The 23,047-nt window shown below is 37.3% G+C and overlaps 1 protein-coding gene across 1 annotated transcript; it reads left to right on the top strand.

Annotated features, from left to right (window-relative positions):
• Window positions 1-1,675: 1,675 nt before the first annotated feature.
• On the top strand, window positions 1,676-17,166 carry LOC121975020. The gene is made up of 2 exons (XM_042526366.1): window positions 1,676-2,159; window positions 16,582-17,166. The coding sequence occupies exons 1-2, from the start codon at window positions 1,823-1,825 to the stop codon at window positions 16,908-16,910; spliced, it is 666 nt and encodes a 221-aa protein (XP_042382300.1). The 5' UTR covers window positions 1,676-1,822; the 3' UTR covers window positions 16,911-17,166.
• Window positions 17,167-23,047: the final 5,881 nt, after the last annotated feature.

Raw genomic sequence — 23,047 nt, 5'->3', positions numbered from 1 at the left:
ACAGAATGCTTCTGTTCGCTCGACCAATGTGGAGCAGTTGACTAGTACTTTTACTAGTCGATTGGTATCGAGCTGTTGGGATGTAACAGTCGAATCTCCACAGAGAGAAGTCGACTGATAGTTTTAGCAGTCGACTAGTAGGCGGAGTTTTCCAACCTATGGCCTATATAACCAAGGCTTGAGAGCTTGGTTATAGTTGACGAAATAGAAGTGGTTAATTCCTATTAGTAGTCTACTTGTGCCCTAATGTCTCAAGAGTTCTTATGAGAGTTGTGGTGAGGTTTCTCCACCCACAAGAAGCTACATGAGCTAGCCGGAGGTCTTCCGGGGAGTAATCCACCGACGGATAGGGATCGTCCACCTTACGAATAGTCGTGGAGTAGGTGGTTTATCTCTGAACTATGTAAATCGACGTGTATTAGTTTGCATTTCCTTATTGTCTTTAGAATAGCTTTCTATTTAGTATTAGATTTCCGCTGTACACTGACGAATACATAGGAAGCTATTAATTTAGGGGTGTCGTCTATCCAATCTCCCTTCTAGCCGACTACCGATCTCCTACACTAAGTTTCTCATGTATTTCACCAAGTCTGTCCCCTCGGATGGGTCTAGTGGCTAGCGCATGAGGTGTTGCCACAATGAGGCCTGGGGTTCGAATCTCGGCAAAGCCGAGGTTTGTGCTAGTCACTATTCCAAAGGCTAGTAGCCGCCCGTGATTTACCTCTTCCGTGTTGGCCCTGAGACGGGTTGGTGGGGACGCTGGGGACGAACATATTCACCTTTTGCCACAATATATTTCACCAAGTCTTGCATGACTCAAACACATATTAAAACAATATGAAAACCTAATTTAAAATCTTTGAAATACACATCAAAAATATGATTATGTCCTATTATTCCCATAATCAATTCTCACAATCCAAAACTTAATAATGATGGTATTTTGATTTGCAAAATTAGAATGAAATCCCGACACTTTCATAAAAAATGAGATTATTATGTATGTATGTATATGAATAATATGTATACATGTATATAAATAAATAAATAAATGTTAGATTAAGTAGGTTATTAAAAAAATAATCATTCTCTCTAAATATTTAAATTTATTTTAATCCGGATATGATCATTTCTCATGGCCCACCCAATTAATCATTATATATTATTACATATCTATATTCATTCCCTTTTCACTTGAATACGAGAGAGAATATAGAAACATTGAGTGCCCCTTATGATCTTCAATAAAAATAACCCATAAAAATTAGTTGAAATGGGGATGGAGCACAGGTTTTCTATAATTTTTTTTTAAGAAAAATAATCGGAGAAGATGATTGCTCGAGAAATCGGACGATCAACTACCCAAGCATGGTGATAATAATGACGACGAGATCTTGGGGTGTTATCACATGAGGTCTGGAGATCGAAACTCGGTGTGATCGAACATAACGTCCCCCATGTCTTGACCATTTGTACTAATGATTAGTAGTTATCCGTGATTTATCTTCTCCGTATTGACCTAGGAATAAATTAGTAGGAACGTTAGGAATGAACGAATTACCTTTTTATCACGACGAGGTCTCCACGGGGATGGTAATTGGATTAATAAATCCTTGTCTCCCGATACAATTCACACTCCGATCCGTTTAAATCCTTGGATTATTAAAGTCAGTACTTTCGAACTATTAGCTAGAGCCAGAGGCGACTCTGGGCATCCTCTCTCGGTTAAGATTCGGTCTTTCCTCTTCCATTCTCCTCCGAATCAAAATCCCCCTACTATCTCTGCTCCCTTGCTGCCGCCTCATCATAGCTGTTGGTGGTGATGGGGATGGAATCTCAGACCGTGGAGACCAGCGACGGCGTTAAGCTTCACGTGCGGCTCTTCAAACCGGCGGATCCTCCTGTGAGCGATCTCGTCCTCGTTCTTGTCCACCCCTATACCGTCCTCGGCGGCTTCCAAGGCTTACTCCGGGGGATCGCCACCGGACTCGCCGAGAAGGGATACCAGGCAGTTACCTTTGACATGAGGGGCGCCGGCCGCTCCTCCGGCCGGGCCTCCATCTTCGGCTCTGCCGAGATCAACGACGTCATCGCCGTTTGCCAGTGGGTCTCCGTTACCCTCTCCCCTCGTGGCATCATACTCGTTGGCTCCTCCGCAGGTGCTTAAACTATTCTTGGTACCTAGTTGCTTGTTTCTTCTTTTGCTTCGTTAGTGCTTCGTGATCCTGCTCAACACACTGCACAAAGTATTCAGTCTGAATTGTGGTTCAAGAATGAATATTATCTTAATTTGTTTAGGTTATTGTATGTTTGGACCTGATGAAACAACTGAGTTAATCTCGTTTGCCAATCAACAGTTGGATTTTAGAGTCTCTGAGTTCATTCTCGGTTAATTTAATGCCCCCACTTCTTGCCAGATTAAGAGCACGCATTACACTACATAAATAAGTAGCTTGGGCACCTTATGGTAGCATTACGGACAAAAGTTGAATTCCTAATCAATCTTTTAGGAGTCATCTGTCAAAATTTTAGACTGGAAATATCTGGTTCTTTACTCACGTAACGCACCATGAATTTACTACAAATCAGCCAATTTTCTTTACTGAAAAGAATGGACAACATGATCTTTGACTGAATTGTAGAAGGCCCAAAATTCATAGACTTCACAATTTTTCACTTATGGTTTATATCCACTAGTTGTCCTGAATTGTTCTTTTCCAAATTCATCCAAATAGATCAAGTGATTTTGTTTGTCTTCCTTGACCCTTATCTTAAACTGAACTAATGTTCAAAATAATTAGTATATTTTCATTTTTTGGGTTATGTGATGAGACTGACCGCTCAAGTTTTTTCCATTTTTAATTATACCATCTCACCAAGAAGAGAACAACTTGAAATGTATTTTTAGTAGTTCAGCTTGGATGGTTTAACTTTACATCCAACCTCCTATGCAGCTACAATCAAGCAGGGTTCATGTCATAGCTTTTTTCTACTTGGTTAAACAAATTACTAGTAAGCTTTAGATTTAATTTGTTGCACGTTTAAACTACTGAATTCAAGCTTGATGGCTAATAATTTTTGAGTTGGAAAGCTCGGTATAGCCTACGCTTGTTTATGTTGCTGAACAAGCCTGAGCTTAGAAGTTTACCTAATCTCAAACTTTATTTGTGTATTCTATTGAATCTACCTTGAGGCAACTTCCAATACAATCTTACTGTAACTTTATTGGTCTATCAAAATACCTACAACTGAATTTCTTTATGAATGTCTCATCAAACTTGTAACTAATCTTGTCTGTGAACATATACATAAGCTAATAATTGAAATTATTTGATACCTTTTAAATGGAAATTGTTATGGAACTATAAATGAATCTTTTTTACAAACATACAAGTTTGTTTGTTCACCATGTATTCATGAGCTTATAAAGAAGTGTGTTCAGAAAGAAAAATAAGTTTGAAAAAAACACAACACTAGGTTCAAATAGTGATATAGTTAAAATTATAGTTCAGTGTTGGCTCACTATATGAAATGAGCTTCAGCAACTTATAACTACCTGAGCTCCTTAGCTCGTTTACTACCATAAAGAATGTCATTCCCCAAGGGTGACTTCCCCTAAAGGAAGTGCCTCTGTGAGGTCATGTGTCAAATTTTTATCTTTTAAATCAAAATTAATTTTGGTTGATGAAATAAGTTTCAGAGGAAACTCACTTGTATTTTTCAAGAAAATCCTTTTATACAACCAATAGAGAAAAACTATATGCAACAATACAATAATACAAACACCAAATAAATAACAACATAAAAAAAATATTCATATGCAACTACAATTATAAGCATTTGAAAATCGTAACAGTGAAAAAAAGAAAACACCATATGCTAAAACTCATCATAGAATGGAAAATGACATAGTCTTGAATCAAACTTCATATCAGAAAAAATCTGAAAATCTTTCAAATAAAAAAAGGCATAAACATTTAATCAAACATTGAATGAAGCTCCACTTGACTCGAGAGAAGCCTTTTGAGCAACACATAAAATTTCAATAATCTAGTTTAGTCTGTGAATCTAGAAGCTAAAGGAAAATAAGGATATGAGAACAAATGTGCCCAGAGTACATGAGTCTAACATGAGAAACAAAGACCGATAAAGAATGCAACATTAGTACATTTCTTTTATGTTCACCTTATTACCATGTCTTGCAAATTATTCTGTAGTTAGAAAAAAGAAATATTTCATTTTCCATCACTGTAGTGGTATGAGGTATGCTTGCAACTTATCATATCACTTTATCTCTACATTTACTGAGATAAAGTATAAAAACACTAAAATCCAAATTTTAGTAACAATAACATAATAGTAAAATCAAACATGTAGTGAAAGCAGTGCATTAATATAAATGGTTAGAGGCCCAATGAGAACATAAATGAAATAGGTTGAAGCCTTCACCAATAATGCATGAGATTACTTCTGCACTGCTGACAACTAAATCCCAAACACGCAATGAATGTAGTGCATCAATATATATAGCCTCAAGCACAACAAAAGCATAAATAACACTGAAGCCGTCACCAATAATGCCTGAGATTACTTCTCCAGTGCCAAAGACTAAACCCCAATAAGAAATATAAGAAGAAAGTGTAAAAATGACCTTAATAATGCTTGAGATCACTCTGTCAATGTGGGAGATGAAGAGATGAAGCCCTAACATATCAAACATGACTAAAACCAAACAACAGTTTGTGGCCAACAAGAAAATAAATACAAACAACCGTCTGTTACCATCCCAACAAGAATATAAACATAAGCATGTATAGTGTAAAACCATGTATTTAACAGTCCTACAAATATATAGATGAATTAGAAAACCTTATATTGTACAGGAATGCAATCATATATGAAGTACAAAACCATGTACGTGGCTGTGTGACCATGTATCTATCAAGAACACAACATATACATCAATTCCATAACCTGGTACCTAACAAGAGTACAACCATATACATCAAGTATGCAACCATCAACGAGAATACAAACATATACTGCAGACTATCCTACCTATATTATATGATTATGAGTTCAACTTCATTCTCATAAAATTGGTATCTCATGTATGAATTCCAATTTTCACATCTTTGATATTCCTCGTATCTATAAGAGTTACATACATGAAACACACACAAGATTTATTTACTTTTTCTAAATCACCCTCTTCCCTTAGAATTTTAAGATTGCTATGATGCTCCTAGAGTGCCCCACCCATGCAAACAACTATAAGCACTGTCAAGTGACTTAATGGAAATATTGATGTGGTGATTTCTCTGACCATGTTATCCGTACAATTTTTTGGTGTGTCACTTGATAGTGTTAGTAGTTGGGGGATGACAAAAGTTTTCAAACTTTGGAGGACATTTTGATAGCCGACCCCACCTAGTGGGATACAACTTAGTTGTTGTTGTTGCTGTGGTTGTTGTGGAGGGCATTTTGACAATTTGAAAATTATAGGTGGCATTTTAAAAAGTAGGTAAACCTTGGGGGTGAGGGTGAAATGGAATTTACCGTATCAAATTTGGTCTTTCCTTTTTTAAATTCTTAAAAATCTAAAAGACCTAACTCAGTACATCATTCATTTTTGTTTCTATGTATTATCCTCTTTATTATATGGAAATGCTACCTAGCATTTATTCTACAAGAGAAAGGAAAATTACAAACTTTTCAATGCGAACACATAGAGGGTAAAGCAAATTAATGTCTAAGTATGAAATTTTCAAAATTTTCAATGCGAGATAGAGGGTAAAGCAAATTAATGGCTAAATATCAAGAGAATAGAAGCAAAAGCAAGATGATCATCATTCATTATTTTTTTCATTTTATAAATGAGGTTCTACCCAAATTTAATTCCACAAAATCTCTCCAATTCAATATTAGAACTACATGTTTGAACCATTCCTTTGCCCATAAAAGTCCATCTAAAAGTGATAAGGTTAGTATTCCTTTGACACTTTGGGCCATTCCATGTCTTAATAGTGAGTCTTGGCTTGACACTTATGCCCTCTTATTCTATAAGATGGGCAAAAGAAAGAATGGATTGCATGAGAGTCAAGACAACTTCCTTTGTTCACTCGAGGTAAAAATGATCCGCGAATGAATTGTAAATCCATCGATGGATAAAACAAGTTTTTATCCTTTTAAATTTTCATAACAGCTCAGGCCGGCGAACTCATGGCCACAAGTTACTCTGGTGGCTTTGCCATGAATCACAATCGTAGTGAGCACAATCTCTGGCTTGGCTGCAAATTGCGATCGTGAACTTGTGGCTAGGCCATAAATAGCTCACAATCCAATTACGGATCTAGATTGCTTCCTCTTGCGAGGGCTCTCACTCCGAGGCCCTTGTGGATACCTTGGTCACTTCCCTTAGTCTCGATTTGACCGAACTTTTTTTCTCAGATAAGACATGAAAGTTTCATTGATATTATGTTTATAATAATGGGTGAGAGATTACAATAAGGGAAATTACGATTTATATTTCCTTGAAGCTAGCTAGGGTTTAGTCAGAGTGGGGTTGCAACAAGGTAGCGTTGGATATAGAATCATCATAGATTTGAGACATGCCGTGATCTTGGTATTTCATTCTTGTCCAAGTACTTTAACTTGGATGTCCCAAGGTGCAACTCAATCTTCATTTGATAGGGCCCTTCCCACATTAGTGTCATCATGCCCTTCTCCTAGGGTTGACTTGCCGCCAACTTTTACATTACAAGATCTCCAATTTGCACAAGTTTCAGTCTAGTTAGGTTTACTAAATAACGGGTGAGAATTTCTTAGGACCTTCAATTCCCTCTTCCTTACGGTTTTATTGTAACGTCTAGTTGCAATCTAATTTAGCCATGCAATTTGAGTGCAATTTGGGTGGAGGTTTGGTATCAAACTAACTCCAAGAGATTTAGGTTTAACTTGAATAACTTAGCTAAGCCTTCTGGATGAAGTTAGTCATCTCGAGTGATTGCACTATTACCTCAGCTGAGATTTACCTTTGCCCTGAACATTAAATTGGAAGGTGATTCCCCTATTCCTACATAAGGCGTGTCCTATACAACCATAATATGTTTGGCAAATCAGCAACCGACAAGGTACCAAACTTTGCCACTCACAGATTATTCTGTTGGGTACCTCATTTGTCTATTTGTTTGCAAATAAGTCATTAATGTGAACTTTAGATTGCTGCCATAGATTGTGTAGTGTTGCTTGAATATGTCCTTGTTGAATTCTGTTTCATTATTTGTCACCAACTTCCTTGATAGTTCAAATCAAATTATGATATTCTTCACAGGAATTCCTCTAACTGCTCTACCAAAATGAGTTCAAACCAGTTTCGTAAAGTAGTCAATGGCTACTACGAGGAACATCCTTTTCTCTTTCCTGAGTGGGAAGGGGCCTATGAAGTTTATGTCCCACTGTTGTTTATCTGACCTTAACAAAAAGGGGCTTGTCTGTGCAGTTTTGAAGCGCAAACTACAAATCATATTTTTGCTAGATACTTCATACAAAAATAGAACAGAATTTGCTACATACTCAAGTGGGGTTCTAACAGTTATAGTTTTTTAACACTGTTGTACCATCAGTGCTCTTATAGCATCCTTTAAAATCTGATATGTCATATGTTATCTAATCTTTGTGATGGCTGGAATTTCGGAGAGGTTGTAATCAGTAGCATTGCATCAACATCAGTCTTATATCAGCAGCATTAAACGCTTCTATGACATCATAGATCCTTTACACATTTACTTGCACTCAGTGTATCTCCTCAAATTTGTCTGTCCTCATCAAAACCTCTGTAACATCTTGTTGAAGGGAAGGCCAAAAGTATCCAACTCTCATTACCTTGAAATAGAGGTTGCAAGCACCACTATAGTTACCATAAATTTTCTCATATATCTCTCACAAGACTAGCTAATCTTCTGGGGCTACAAACATTTCAAGTATGCCATGGAGTAGGACCACTTGTATATGGTGTCATTGATATAACTTTACCTCGAGGCTTGTGTCCTAAGCAACTTTTAGTTAGCTTGTGTGGGGAGGTCTCCTTGCAAGAGATAGGTTGGAACCCCCTCGACCCAATAATTGTTATCTATTATTGTGTTAATACTATGCCTCTTGACCAGCTCTATGACAACTTCTTGGGCCCTTTCCAAGGAGATGAGAAACTCTATCTTGGATAGAGCATTCGTCATTGCATTGTGATGTACTCGTACCACAAGTGTACGGTATCGTCAAGTAATAAAAATATTTTCCACTTGAACTGTGTTGTTGAATACCAAAATATTTGCAAAGGACGTTGTCTAGACAATCGAAAAAAGTAGTGTTGTGGGAAAAAAAACAAGAGTGATTGAACGAATACAATGTGAAAGCTAATTCGGAAGGCAATTCTAGGATTTCGATTTCATTATAATGTTTATTGACGAATGCACCTCTTTATTTCTACGTATAATTATGTTGAAGATATTTGTCCAAAGGTAATCGAATGTGTTTACGGGAAGAAGAGAAGAAAGAAAACACCGATGTGTCTATACCAATTGTAACTCATAAAATAACTTAGGATTGACCCTGTAAGTTCGATGACAAATCATGGAAGCCTCGAGAGAGTTCAACTACTTTCGTGGTAGTTGTGCTAGGAATGCTTTCTTAAGGAGGTTCGTGATCTCCTAGATGATACCCTTACTTCGTGAGAGGAACTCTCAAGTCAGTTCTAGAGGTTAGAAATTATGGTTTTAAGTTCGTACCCTACTCTCTGTGAATCTAAAATATGTTTATATGCAATGATTATGGGTTAGGGTTCAACACTTGGTCTATCCCAATGAGGTTGCTATCCAACTTGAACCTAGCAACATAGATGGATGGAGAGAAAAATTAGAACCAATTAAGAATCATACGCATCATTAATAAAAAGAGGATCAATGCATTATTTCGTCAAATAAAACACCAAGTTACTCCCTAATCCTAGAATTAGGAAGACTACTCCATAACGTTGGAGTTACAAGTCAAAAACAAGAAGAGCATCGTTCTACAACTAGAAATAAGAATTAAGTTTAGAAGGAATTCCGTTGTAGACGATCTCGATGTCTTCAGAAGAACTACACGCACTCCTTGACGACGGAATAATCTCGAAACCTCGAACATGACTCTCTTAAATATGATTTCTGTCACAAACCCTTGTTGATCTTTAGCCTCTACCTCCTTATCCTTTTTAGGGTTTAAAGGTTGCTTGGTCTCTAACGAAACCCTATAAAAAAAAAGGAGGAAACGACCACACACGCCATGGTCGTGTGGCTTGCTGGCTGATACGGTCCAATTCGCAGATGACAAGGTCAGGTCATGTTCTCTATTGGACCCCTCAATGTTGCTCTGATTGCGCACTTTGCCTCTAAGTATCGTACAAGTAGGCCTTGCATGGTGTTGAAATGAGGCTTTCCGACTTCAATGCTTCCAAATGTTGAGATATTAATGTCCTGTTAACATAGAATACAAAAGAGTAGTCTTCCGAACTACAAAGATGAAAATGTTAGAAGATAATGCAAATATACTCATGTAATATAGGAAATTCATGCATAATAAGATGAAAAATATAGGTATAAATCACACACATCAAATACCCACGAACTTAAACTTTTGTTTGTCCTCGAGCAAAAACCTACAACTAAAATCTATGTGAGTGAATGAAACATCATATCCCTAGCAAGTTCATTTAGTTTTATTGAGCAATATTACTAATGGGCAAAAGCATACGAATTATTTTACTAAGACCTAACTTTGAAGTTCTTCATGCGCGGTGCAATGTAACTCGATTCTAAAGTATCAATTACTAATCTAAGTTATTTCGTCATTTCATCATGTTCCCAGAGTTATCCACACAAGAGAAACTTATCTGCCATATGCAAGAATCGTTCCTCCTAATGCTTTGCATTATCCACATAAGGTCTCAAAGAAGCACTCGATGTCGAGATTAACAAATAGATAAATACCTAATTATTATTTATTTCTTATTGAGCACACTTATCTACATTGGTAACGATTTTATTTTTTTTCCAATTCGTGTGTTTCTCTACTAACCAAAATGTAATTAAGGGTCCCTTATGAATACTAAGGTACTAGTCCAACGAAATGAATTGTACCTTTTTTCGGATAATTCAACTCTTGAAACTAAGTTTTACATACATGTGAAAAGAGATACTATACATGTAGGCATACATTGAAATTTCTTCAACTCAACAATGCTCATGTCCTATTACTATAGCTAGAAAATATGAATCACCAAAGACATGAGCATGCTTTTCATAAATACATTAAATTTTAACATGCTAAGGTTATGCTATAAGAAACAAACAAATAAATGCATGCTGAACATGATAGTCATAATAATGCAAAAATTAAAAGCAAATAAAGAGACAAGATGCATGATGGATAAAGAAAAACTAACTAAACTCCCCCAGACTTAAACTACACATTGTCCTTGATGCAAAAGAAATAACGAAATTAATTACAAAGGAGAAGGGGGAGGAAATCAACCTTGATTGAGACATCTCATCGTGTCAAGGAGGGACACAATCGTGGTGTGACATGTTTCCTCATGTTCTCTTAGCCAACATCTCCACATCATTAGATGAGTAACCTAATTGGAGATGGCCTTGGTGGCAAAGTCAAGGTGTGGAAGTTAAGCTCTAGTATGCCAGTTATGAGAATTGAGAGAATATATCGTTAGGATAGGGTGGTTCTTAGCTTAGGTGAGATTCAATCATTAAGATGATCATAGTTAGAGTTCTTGTAGATTAGGGAGTTGAGCCAACTAAGGAATTGACTTAGGGTGATTAGTAAGCGAATGGAATGTTTCTATTCGTGGCTAAGTTGACTGAACAATCTACTAATTTGTGGTGTAGTGGTCAGCCAATCGATGAAGAACTCCAATCGACTATTGCTTGATCTTGCAAATTTACTTCAATGGTTGGATGACCTAAGGGTAAAATGGAGTAGTCAACTGATGGTGTGATCCAATCGATTCAAGTTGTCGTTGGTAGCCTAGCGTTTAAAAAATTAAAGGAACCAGTTGACTAATGGTGGATCCAATCGACTCAGTGATAAATGAGCTATGCAACAAGTGAAGATTGAAGAGGTTAAAGGCATAAAGGGGAGTAAAGTGGAGCTTTGAAGATTGAAAAATTAGTGATTCGCTAGATATGATTGAGTATTTCCTTGTAATTCTTTAAGCTTTCCTCCCTGAGCTTCTTGTATGTGCTTGTTGTATGAAGTTTCTTTACATCTGGAAGTTATATGCAAAGGAGAAAAATAGTGAGTTTTCAAGAGTGACTCATCGACGAGTCATAAACCATGGAGTAGGAATGAGAGTTCTAAACTACTTTATATGCCTGTGCTACTGTAGTGATATTCTTTATGTTTTCATTTCTATTGGAATTCTATTATAGGTACAATGGATAATCACCCCTCTCTGACTATCCAACCATCTATCGCAACCGGTCCCAACAATTCATTCGTGCAACAATCTTACCTGAGAGTTCATATCTGCATCCCTTTAAACTAACTAAACCTGACAATCCCTCATGGTGGAAAGTCCTAGTTGTGACTAGCAATGAAGTCTTGGTCCGTGGGACTGGTCAGAGTCTTGGTAGGTTGAGGACGTTAGGCGAAATTTTAGGGTCGATAACATTACGTAAAAGTCCTAGGGGTCACGGAGAAAGGCTGGACGGGTCAGGGTTTGGATGTCCAGCGGAAAGTCCTGAGGTCAGACGTCCAAACACTCTGGATGATTAGTTTGATAAAAGGTAATCTCTCCTAAGAGGAGTAGGTGAGGACGCGCTCTCCATAGAGGGAATAGTAGGCATTAATCCGACCTAAATTTCAACGAAACTCAAAGTCAGTATCGGACAACCCAGAGTGTCAAAATTTACCTTGCGTTATATATTATTTATGCTTATGCTAACTTTGTGTTGCAGAAAGATGATGGCTGAAAAAGAGGAGTCCAGGCGCCTGGAGCATGTCTAAGCACCCGGACGTCCAGGCACCAAAAGTTGCTCTAAGCGCTTGAGTCAGGGGCTTCGAGGGAGCACCCAGGCGGCCAACCTCCATCACCGCAAGCACCCGGACCGTTCAGGCCCCCAAAGTTGCTCAAGGCGCTCGGAACGGTAAAATTCATATGCAGACTGGTTGGAGTGCATTGACTGGCCGACCCATGTAAGCAGTTCAGACACCCGGAGGTGGTCCGAGCGTCCGGACATGGATAAACTTCCTAAATGAAGTTTCAACGATGTACAGCCACGTCAACCCTGTGGGGATGCTCGGGGAGTGTTGGGATATGCTTGATACGGTGTATACTAAAACACGTTTCGTAAACATACACAGCAGAAGACTTAACGATAAATAAACTAATTTATTATATTATACACACCATTCGCATGCAAGATACAATCACGCAGACAAGATCATAAAACAAAACAAAATCAAATAATAATTATTCTAGGTATACCTTACGGATGACCTGTAACGAGAAGAGCATCAACCTTTTGCGATGCTATCAAATCTTGCCTCTATTTATATCTACGCCGAGCTCTTCAAGACAACTCCAAGAGAATAAACTTCGCCTTCGGAAGATACTAGCTACGAGTGAAGGAGAAGGATCAAGAAGAGGAAGAAGAAAAAGGAAGATCTTCATCCTTTGGGTGATTCACGAAAACAAGAGGAGACCCTCTTGTTATGGTCGACGGCAAGAGAGAGGGAGAGGGAGAGAGAGGTATTGGGTTTAGGTTTCCAAAACCTAATCAATCCAATAATGAATCTCTTAATCATATCAATATATAATCCACTTTAATAAGTTGGATCATAAAGTCCAAATCTAACCCATTATGCCTTAACAAAAAAAAATTAGCCCTTTAGCCCTTTGGTTTGGTTCACAACTAAATTAAGTTGGTTCATAGTTAAACTAAATTGGTTCGTGGCTAAACCAAATAGGGTCCAACTCTTTCATGAAAGATGTGGTTCATCCACACTTCCTCTCCGACAAATATTTCCATATTTGTTTTATGTATGGTCCAACCAAACATTTATCTCTTGATCTGAGAATTCTATTCTCTAACTTGTTTTACGTCTTTTAGAGACTCATAGTGCGCGTAATGCAATAAGTTCCCGGTTTATCTTGTCGTCCATAATTAACTACTTAATTATGAAACGATCATGAGTGACACCTAGTAGTATATCATGATCCCAATTAACTGGAAAATCACAGTTGATCTCAGAACTAATTCTGAACCCTTCAGTAGTTACAGTGAATCGTGCCTTGTTCCTTTCACTCGTCTTATACTCATTTAGTTCAGAACATGGTCTATGTGTATGCTCCCACTTGGCTGACTACGTCACACCTAACCCAAGTAATACTTTCTCGTTCTACAGATTTAAATTACTCATACATGTATACAAGAGTCTCATACTCTTAACATGTGATACTTTGACCAAAGATTTTGAGTAATAATCCTAATGAGTGGTCATAGGGTATATGTCTTCACGCATGGAGCGGTGAATCCTTTGTGGGTTATTCAAACACTTTTGGACACTGTAACTTATACCCAATTATCTCGAATCCACACCTCCAAGAGATGCTTGCTTAAGATGTTAAAGTATAAGTCTTTATTACCAAGATAACTTGTATACCTCAAGTTGAAGGAAATTTGCACTCAAGTTGTAGTAAGAACTTCATAGACATATCCATATATATGTAGAGAACCATATAAAGTCTTACAACAAGTTACTCCAATGATCTATTTATCATAACTAGCAACCACATTTAACTCTCGACATCCCAATGTCTCCATCTAGTGAGAAACAGCTGCTTGGACGAACCAAGGAATATAACCCGTGCTAATTTTATAGAATTGATGATGTTCGAAATGCACCAATTCGACGACTAGGGAAATTTCAATACGTTCATAATTACACATGTAGAGATAATCACAAATTCTCTCATGTTATAAATTGTGTTGCAAACATTCAGTAAATGAGTTTAAGATAATTCAAACATATAATATGCACAAAAATAGTGAATGTATATTTATCAAATAAATAGTAAAACCATAAAGTGATTGTCTTAGGACATTTCTCAAAATTTAACAGAGAGGGATCTAGGCGCCCAGAGTGGGCTATAAAAAGAGAGTTCGACCAGCAGCTCAAGAACATCAATTCGAACGACTTTTGCTCATGCACGCAGCTCCGAAATGACTTGATGATGTCCAAACGCTGCTCCGACAACCGAAATCAAGAATTTTCAGATCTGTAGTTGTCAATAACTTTTAAATATTCTATATTGTACTTAAGATAACCTTTGTAATACTTTGAATTGAGGGTGGATTGACCAACGAAGGAGATCGACGATCGCGAGCGTAGGAGTCATCATATGCTTCGAACTAAGTAAATTAAAGTGTTAGCGATTGATTTCCTTTACTATTATTCTGCTGTGTTTTTCTCTTTCGATTGTTTTCCGAAAAACATCTACAAGCGCTATTCAACCCCTCTCTAACGCATCGATCCTACAATGTTCTATAAGCAAAGGCCTCCCATTGATCTCCATAGTCTAGCACACAAATCTCTAAAAGGTCCTCTAAGGTTTTTGATGGTCGAGTGTTCTTTGTTGGTTGAAAATGGTATCGAAAATTTTATACCCATAACTAGTTGCAAATTTCAACCAAAATGTCGACATTGAATGAGATCTTGTTTGTAAATGATACTGAGGGGAACCCTATAAATTGATTATTTCTCTACAATCTATCCAAATAATTGATTGAGAGAATCCATCTTGGAAAGGATAGAATATGGCCAATCTATCCAATCGATTGACTATCATCCAAATGGAATCACGCCACTTTTGGGGCCTTGGAAGACCAATAATAACATCCATAGGACTATGTTTTTGTTCCTACTCTTGATCTCGATCTTCTACAACAACTCTCTATTGTTCTACCTTACTCTACTGACACATAAAACGTTGAGCCAGAAATTATCATCTCTTTCACGCGTCACCAATAATAGGACCACTTAAGGTCCATGTGCATTTGAATACTTCCTGTTCCCGAATACACGGCAAACTGAGAGCCACCACTCCTGAATACTCTTTATTTGTAGAATGTGATTCAAGAATGTACAACTTAATTTGGATCCATAATACTGCATTAATGTCGCATGAGAACTCTGGCTTTGGCTCATGCTCTAGCTCTCCAACAATTGACCCAAGGAGCAGGTATTCCAATTGACAATTCTGTTTAGGTGAAAAGGTACTACAGACTTTATAATCAATAAATATCTCAAATGTTATTCCTTTGAGGATCAATGGTTGGTTGGGATTCAAGTTTTCCTAGCTAGAGGGGAGAGGTGAAGAACCAATAGGTCTAGCCCGGTGCACGAAGCTCCCGCTATGCGGGGTCCCGGAGAAGGATCCATTGTACGTAGCCTTACCTTGCTTTTTATAAGAGGCTGTTTCTAGGATTCGAACTCGTGACCTTTTGGTTACAAAGCAACAACTTTATCGTTGCGCCAGACTCCCCTTCTTGTTTCTTAAAAAGGGTAGTCCGGTGCACGAAGCTCCCGCTATGCGGGATCTCGGGGAAGGATCCATTGTACGCAGTCTTACCTTGCTTTTTGCAAGAGGCTGTTTCCAGGATTCGAACCCGTGACCTTTTGGTCATATGACAACAACTTTACCGTTGTGCCAAGGCTCCCCTTCAGAAATAAATATAGTGAAAATAAAAATAAACACTAACAAAGAATAATACCAATGCTAGCACACTAGATGAAATGTGGTTCAATTACCCAGCTTCTACTTTCTCTGGTGAGCCATCTTCACAAAGATTCTACTATGATTTGTCCCTTCATAAGAGGTAATTAAAAAATCATCTTAAAATAATGTTTATAAGTGATTTCTCCTCACTTAATACAATAAATGCAAAGGTGCTTGAGTTGATGTCTGCAACCTTCTCCAAGTTCTACCTATGAGCAATATAGGCATAACAATGGAGCAGTTTCTAATTGACTTCTATGGAACAATGCCAGCTTAAACATAAGACTACTCTGTTTGGCATGGATTCCTGATGTGGGTAAATTACCCACATAATTACATTTTTTTTATTAACGGCCAGCACATTGTTGTGGGTGCAGTTATTGGTTGTTCTGGAATAATACTTTTGTTTGTTTGTTTGCTGTGATAAATAATATAACATAATCTGGACAAAGCGACAGATGTAGTATAACATGCTCAATTTTATCAACCTTAAAATGGATTTTATTTTACAATTATTCCTTTAATCATGCCTTTTATCATGGGATAACATATCATAATTCATTCCTGCTGTCCACATTTGCCTGTTTCCCGTATTAAACTTTTTGGGGACTACTGTGAAATGGAGTTTTTTACTTTTTTAGTTATTAGATCTGAATGCACAAGTACGTATTCTTTTCTCTAAGTTGATCTAGCATTATCTCACTGAGATGTTTTTGTGTGGTAGACAATGTTAACCCATACTGTGGTTACAGGTGCCCCAATTGCTGGTTCAGCGGTTGATAAAATAGACCAAGTGATTGGTTATGTGAGTATAGGCTATCCTTTTGGTTTCATGGCTTCCATTCTTTTTGGGCGGCATCATGAAACTATCTTGCAGTCCAAGAAACCTAAACTATTTATCATGGGAACAAAAGATGGTTTCACAAGTGTAAAACAATTGGAGAATAAGCTCAAAACTGCTGCTGGGAAAGTGGACATTCATCTGATTGAAGGAGCTGGCCATTTTCAGATGGAAGGGCCTGCGTTTGATGCTCAGATGGTTAATTTTATATCCACATTTGCGGAGTCACTGCAGGGATAACTGTTCAGGTGCAAGCTGTAGAGAGTTATGGAAAAAAAAAGGAAGTACACTCTCATCTTCTATTGTCTCATTGTGTTTGTGCTGTTTATGAAATTATTGCTAGGGAGCTGATCATTTTTATGAAATTTTAGCGAGCAAATCTTTTGTAAATTAGAATACGACACTTGGTTCATATCTACTAATGTTTTGGAGGAGTGTACATGCATTTATTCAATTATCAAATTGACTTGTTTGACTAGTAGCATTAATGGTAAAACTGATTGAGACAATTTTACATTGTTAATTTGTTTAGTAAAGAATGAAATCGATCCATCGACCTCACTGCAAGGGCCTGGTATCAGGTATGCTTGCTTGAACTGGAGCCGCTTCAAGTTGGAGAAATTTCTTTATGGTCTATGACTTTTACCAAAGAAATATATTACATTTGGGATGAGCGTTATATCTTTGTATCGCTGTGAGAAGACTTAATTTGATCCAATCACATCGTATAGCACCGTATTATATGACTTAGCAAAATACCTATGTTTGACCTCTCCATGTATAGGCTGCTGTGTTAGGACAACTAAATTATATTAAAATATATATATATATATAAATTAAAATGATTAAAATGTGGCATAATTAAATTCATTTAAGAAAATTAATTTATATTGATATGAAATTAAATTTGACAACACAGTGTCCGCCGCTCGCGGGTAGCCACGGGTTCTGCCATGCTCCCAACCGATGGCAGCACCTCCATGCGAGACATCGGTAACCCATCCCTCACCTTCTCATCTCTGAGCTGAAGCCAACATCCGCCGTCTTACTTCACCATAGTAAACAAGTGCGCCTCGCTGTCTCCCCGTCGAATGCTCGTGAGCACCTTGGTTGATCGTCACTGTCTGTCGCTCCTTCTCAAAGAAATCCTGCACTGTCGTCCCAAGAGACCAGCCACCGTCGCTCGTAGCCTCTTCGCATCCAGTCTCGGTGCCTCAGTGCGTGAGTAGCCAGCGTCGTGTCCCTCTACTCGGTCGCCATTGTCGGCCATTGTGCTGTTACTTCTCTGCTAGAGCTGAAACGAGGAGGCCACATCACAGCTGCTTCACGGTGGAGAAGCCATTGTTATTGTTGTCCACCGTGAGCGCAAGGGCCACGGCCACGTTTCCTTTTGGCTAGCGCACGTGACCCGCCGTGCTAGGCGTCCTTTACCACTGCTAAGACGTCGTCACCGCCGTGGCCCTCCTTCGTCATTCCTCCTGCAGGTCGGGAGACACGGGTGATCATGGTCTTCGCCGACTGTTGTGTTCGTCGCCGCCGAAGAGGAAGGAAGAGAAAGGAAGCAGTGAATGTTATCTGATTAGAAGATTAATCAAATATTAATAAGTTTCATTAATTAATGAAAAAAAGCTAATTGAATCAGCTTGAGGATTTAGTTATGTAATCAATTTAAGAAATGATGGAGTGATTAAGTGATTTATTAGATAATTGATTTAGCAGGTTAATCAATTGGGTGATTAATTAAGGTTAAATTTATCTCATGGTTAACTAAGAAAATTATGAGTCGATGCAATTAGATTAACATTGGATTAGTTAATTGAATAATAATTTATTAACTACTCATGTTTATTAAATGGATAAATATGATTAAAGGCATAATAAGTTTAATTGGATTAATAACATTGATTAATTAATTAGTTACAATTTATTGATAACGATAAATCACTTATGTGAATATTTTAAATGATTAAATTAAGTTATTAATAATTAAGATAATTTAGATGAAGCAAAGTTTTAATAAAAGAAGTTTAATTGATTAAGTATTTATAATTAATTTAGGTAAATTAATCAATTAGATGATCAAGAATTGAGTAGTAATGGATTAATATAATCAATAGATTGATTAAATGAGTTATATATCCTTAGATCGACTTTGTATCATATACTTATAGGACTTGAGCTCGAGGTAGATTTATAGTTTTTGCTTTGACTTCTATAATTTCTTTAATCTTAATGCATGATTATTAATTGCTATATATTGATTAGATTGTTGGTTGGCCCTAGGAACATCGTACCGGTTCCACTGTATACAAATTTTGTACAAGTGTCGAACCTTTCCTAAACAACCTATTGTGTTCTTTAGAAATTAAATTAGGAATCGAAAACGGAACTTAATATTATTGATTCCAAATTTAACTTATTTGTTCTTAATGGTTTAGATTTCGATCGAGATCCAAATTCACTTATGTTATAAAGTTGATTAAATATTTATTTCTAAAATCGGCTCCCAGGTCAAACATGGCAAGACACTAGGCATTCTTGGGTATAGGATCATCCACCACTGTCTCGACAAAGCCTTTAATAAAAATTTAATATTTAATTTCCTAAAATAACATTAGGTTTAACCGAAAAGAACAATCGAATCATAAATTCAAAAAATTAAAAAAAAAAACACAACTTCGAATATCTAATCCGAAAATCTAGAATCATATGCCTCTTGTGTTTGGAATTCATACAAAGAAAAACTAGCATGATGTGGAAAATAATTACTAGTTATACCTTTCTTTATATGCAACGACCTCTTGATCTTCTACCGTATTCCTCTTCTTATCTCGGACGTCGTGTGGGCGACGATCTACCGAGACGAGAACCACCCAAGCTCCTTCTTCTCCAAGCTAGTTTCGGCCACCACAAAAACTCCAAGAGATGTGAGGTTCGGCCACCATCACCAAGCTCCAAGGGATACTAAAAACAAAGTCTCCTATCTCTCCTTCTTCACCAAGCAAAATCCGGCCACCAAGCTTTCTTCAAGAGGATGATGCCACCGGCCACTTGAGAGGAAGAATAGGGGAAGAGGAGAAAATAAATCCGACCACACCAAGGAAGAGAGGAGAAGAGAAGAATAGAATAGAGTTCTTCTCCATGAAGGCACCCCTACCCCCTCTTTTATAATCCTTGGTCTTGGCAAATAAGAAAATTTTAAATAAAAACTTCCTTATTACTTTGCCATGAAAAGGAAAATTTAATTTGATTTAAAATCAAAATCCTTTTCTTAAACTATAGTCGACCACTCTAAAACTCCAAACAAGGAAAATTTTAATCATAAGAATTAAAACTTCCTAATTTGTTTCCGAAAATTTTAAATAAAAATTTCTCTAACAATTTTTCCCTTCATGGTTGGTTATAAAAGGAAATTTTATAAATTAAAAACTTTCTTTTAAACATGTGGTTGATTTCCAAAAAAGAAAGTTATCTCTAAAATTAAAATCTCCTTTCAATCTACAAATAAGGAAAGATATTTAATCTTTCTCTTAATCTTTTGTAAAAGACTATAAAGGAAATATTTAATTTTAAAACTCTCTTTTTAAATCATGAACATGGTTACAAAAAAGGAAAGTTTTATCAAAATTAAAATCTTCCTATCAATCTACAAATAAGGAAAGATATCGAATCTCTTCTTAATCTTTTGTAGAAAGTTATAAAAGGAAAGATTTAAATTTTAAACTTTCTTTTAAAACCATAGAATCCACATAAGAAAAATTTTTAAAATAAAAAACCTTTTATTTTGCTTAGGGCCAGCCACACCATGCTTGGACTCCAAGCATTGGCCGACCCCTAACTTGACTCATCCTTTCTTCTTTGGCCGGTCCAAGCTTGGGTTCCAAGCTTGCTTGGCCGGCCCCATTAGGATGGGAAAGAAAGTGGGTAATGGTGGGTATAATACTTTATAAATAAGAGGCTACGATAGGGACCGAGAGGAGAAATTGATTTTGGTCTCCCGATGAAATTAAGCTTCCCGTGTTCGCCCCGAACACTCAACTTAATTTCATCAATAATAATTCATACCACTAAAGAATTATTATTGAACTACCGCACCAATCCCAAATTACATTTTGGGCTCCTTCTTATTATGAGTGTGTTAGTCTCCCTGTGTTTAAGATGTTGGATGACCACTAATTAATTGAGTTACTAACAACTCATTTTAATTAATATCTCAGTCCAAGAGTAGTATCACTCAACTTTATCGTCATGTCGGACTAAGTCCACCTGCAGGGTTTAACATGACAATCCTTATTGTTAGTTAGAGTCCTAGAGCCAATCATATGATGATTGTTGTATGAACTTGATGTATCATATTCCTATATATTAATAAAGGTATTTCTTTATGGTTATTATACTTACTTGTATTGGAGTCAAATAACTAAGTATAATAACGTCCTTGAGTAGAAGGTTCTTATCTATATCAATCAATTGGTTGAATTGATAGTGAGATGATATAAAGAACACTACTCTTAATCATTCCTAGTCAAGTATTAACATTCAGGGACAATGTTAATGTGATGAGACTAGCATGTAGGTCAACTCGATGACTTGATCTCACAAGTCATGGATATAGAGATATCAAGTTGACACATGGGTATGCATTGGAGAATGTATACTGAATGACCCGCCATGAGAAAGTATCATGGATCGTTATATGAGTGTCATATACTTTATCATGTGACTATTAGTATGACTATCAGTCCTTGAACTTGAAGTCACCATGGTTCCCTACATAAGGAGTTGCATACTTTGGCTTCGTCAAACGTCACCCGTAATTGGGTGGACTATAAAGGCGATTACTGGGTATGTAACAAATTATGCGGAGGGATGTGAGTGATGTAGATGGGATCTATCCCTCCTATATGATGAGAGTGACATTATGATTCTTGATAGAGTGAGACCACTAAGTGCATGGCCATGCCCAAATGAGTCAATATGAGATATTGAGCTCATTTGTTTAGAGTGAGTCTACTTGGAGTTCAAGACATAGATTGATTAGAGGATGACACGGTCTATACCTCAATTGATCAATCTAGATGTCAAGGATAGAAGGACATTGTCACATATTGTGAGAGTCACAATTAGTAGTCACAATGGTGATGTTGGACACTACAACAAAAACCCTCATAGACATCGGTAGAACAACAACAGTTTTAAGCAAAAATTGATGTCTTTGAGTATTTTACACCGGTTTTTCCAAAAACTGGGGTCTATGAGCGCAACCTTTCGCTCATAGACATCGGTTTTTTAGCCGATGTCTATGAGCGCCTTTTTTTCGTTAATAGACATCGATTTTAACAACGGTTTTTAAAACCTAGTGTCTATGATAAATAAAATAATTTAATTTTCCCACCAATACTTAGCCAAAATTTGTAACACTTCACTCTTCCCTGCAAACCTAAACCTATATTGCGCCGTCCACCGTATACCGTCGCGACACCACCACGACTTTCCTCCTAGCCGCTGGCCGTCCGACCATCTCTCTCAGCCTCATCTCCCTCTTCCCCTTCCTAGATCGACGCCCCTTCCTCTCTCGATCAGGATCAAGACACAACGCCCTTGCTTCTCCGTCCAACCACACCGCATCTCCTCCAACTCGAGAAGAGGAGGCCTTCTTCGCATTCCGATCATTTTTAAGCCAAAGCAGAGATTTCCTCCATGAGCGATGACCTTTCTGTAAGCAGAACCTTTCCTTTTTTGTATTTTCTCAGATTTTCTCTGTGAGCCCTACCGGTTTCTTTGATCTCATGGAAGAAGCGGTGTAAAAGAAAGCATTTTCGCCCAAATGTCGATCTTGAGCAGAGGAAGAGTAGTGTGCGTGTTGAGATCCATGATGTTCCCTAGCCCAATCCAAGGGATTTTTTTAGGTCATCTCGTGGATCATATTTCTGACGTTCGCCACACAACCGTGATGCTTGAGTCTTTTACAGTCTGGTTTTTGCCCTTTTCTGGTTCATACAAGGGAGAAATTGCATGCATGCCTACGTTTACCTTTTTAATCCGATCTTTTCTCGATTGATGTCTTATGATGATCTGATCTTGACTTCATCATCGCTTTTTCAAGCACAGTGGAGGAGAAGGCTAAATGGCTCTTTGAGAAGCTGAAAGGTGAGGGATTCTATACCATTGCTTTGCCATCAATTTTCAACTTTCCTTGTTGCTGTAAGGCACCAAGATCTTTCTTCTTATTATTTTTTTGTAATTCTGATTCAGTACGAGATATGCTACAGATGCTCAATCCTTCACCTCTCACGTAACTTTCCTTGTCACCTTTTTTAGTGATTATCTAATACAAGGTAGAGTGCAGCTTTCTAAGCATATCTAGTTAACTAGAC

The sequence above is a fragment of the Zingiber officinale genome, chromosome 4B, assembly GCF_018446385.1.
Source record: "Zingiber officinale cultivar Zhangliang chromosome 4B, Zo_v1.1, whole genome shotgun sequence".
NCBI classification, from domain to species: domain Eukaryota; kingdom Viridiplantae; phylum Streptophyta; class Magnoliopsida; order Zingiberales; family Zingiberaceae; genus Zingiber; species Zingiber officinale.
The sequence above is the reverse complement of the archived record's forward strand: the minus strand, read 5'-3'. Positions and strand labels throughout refer to the sequence as shown.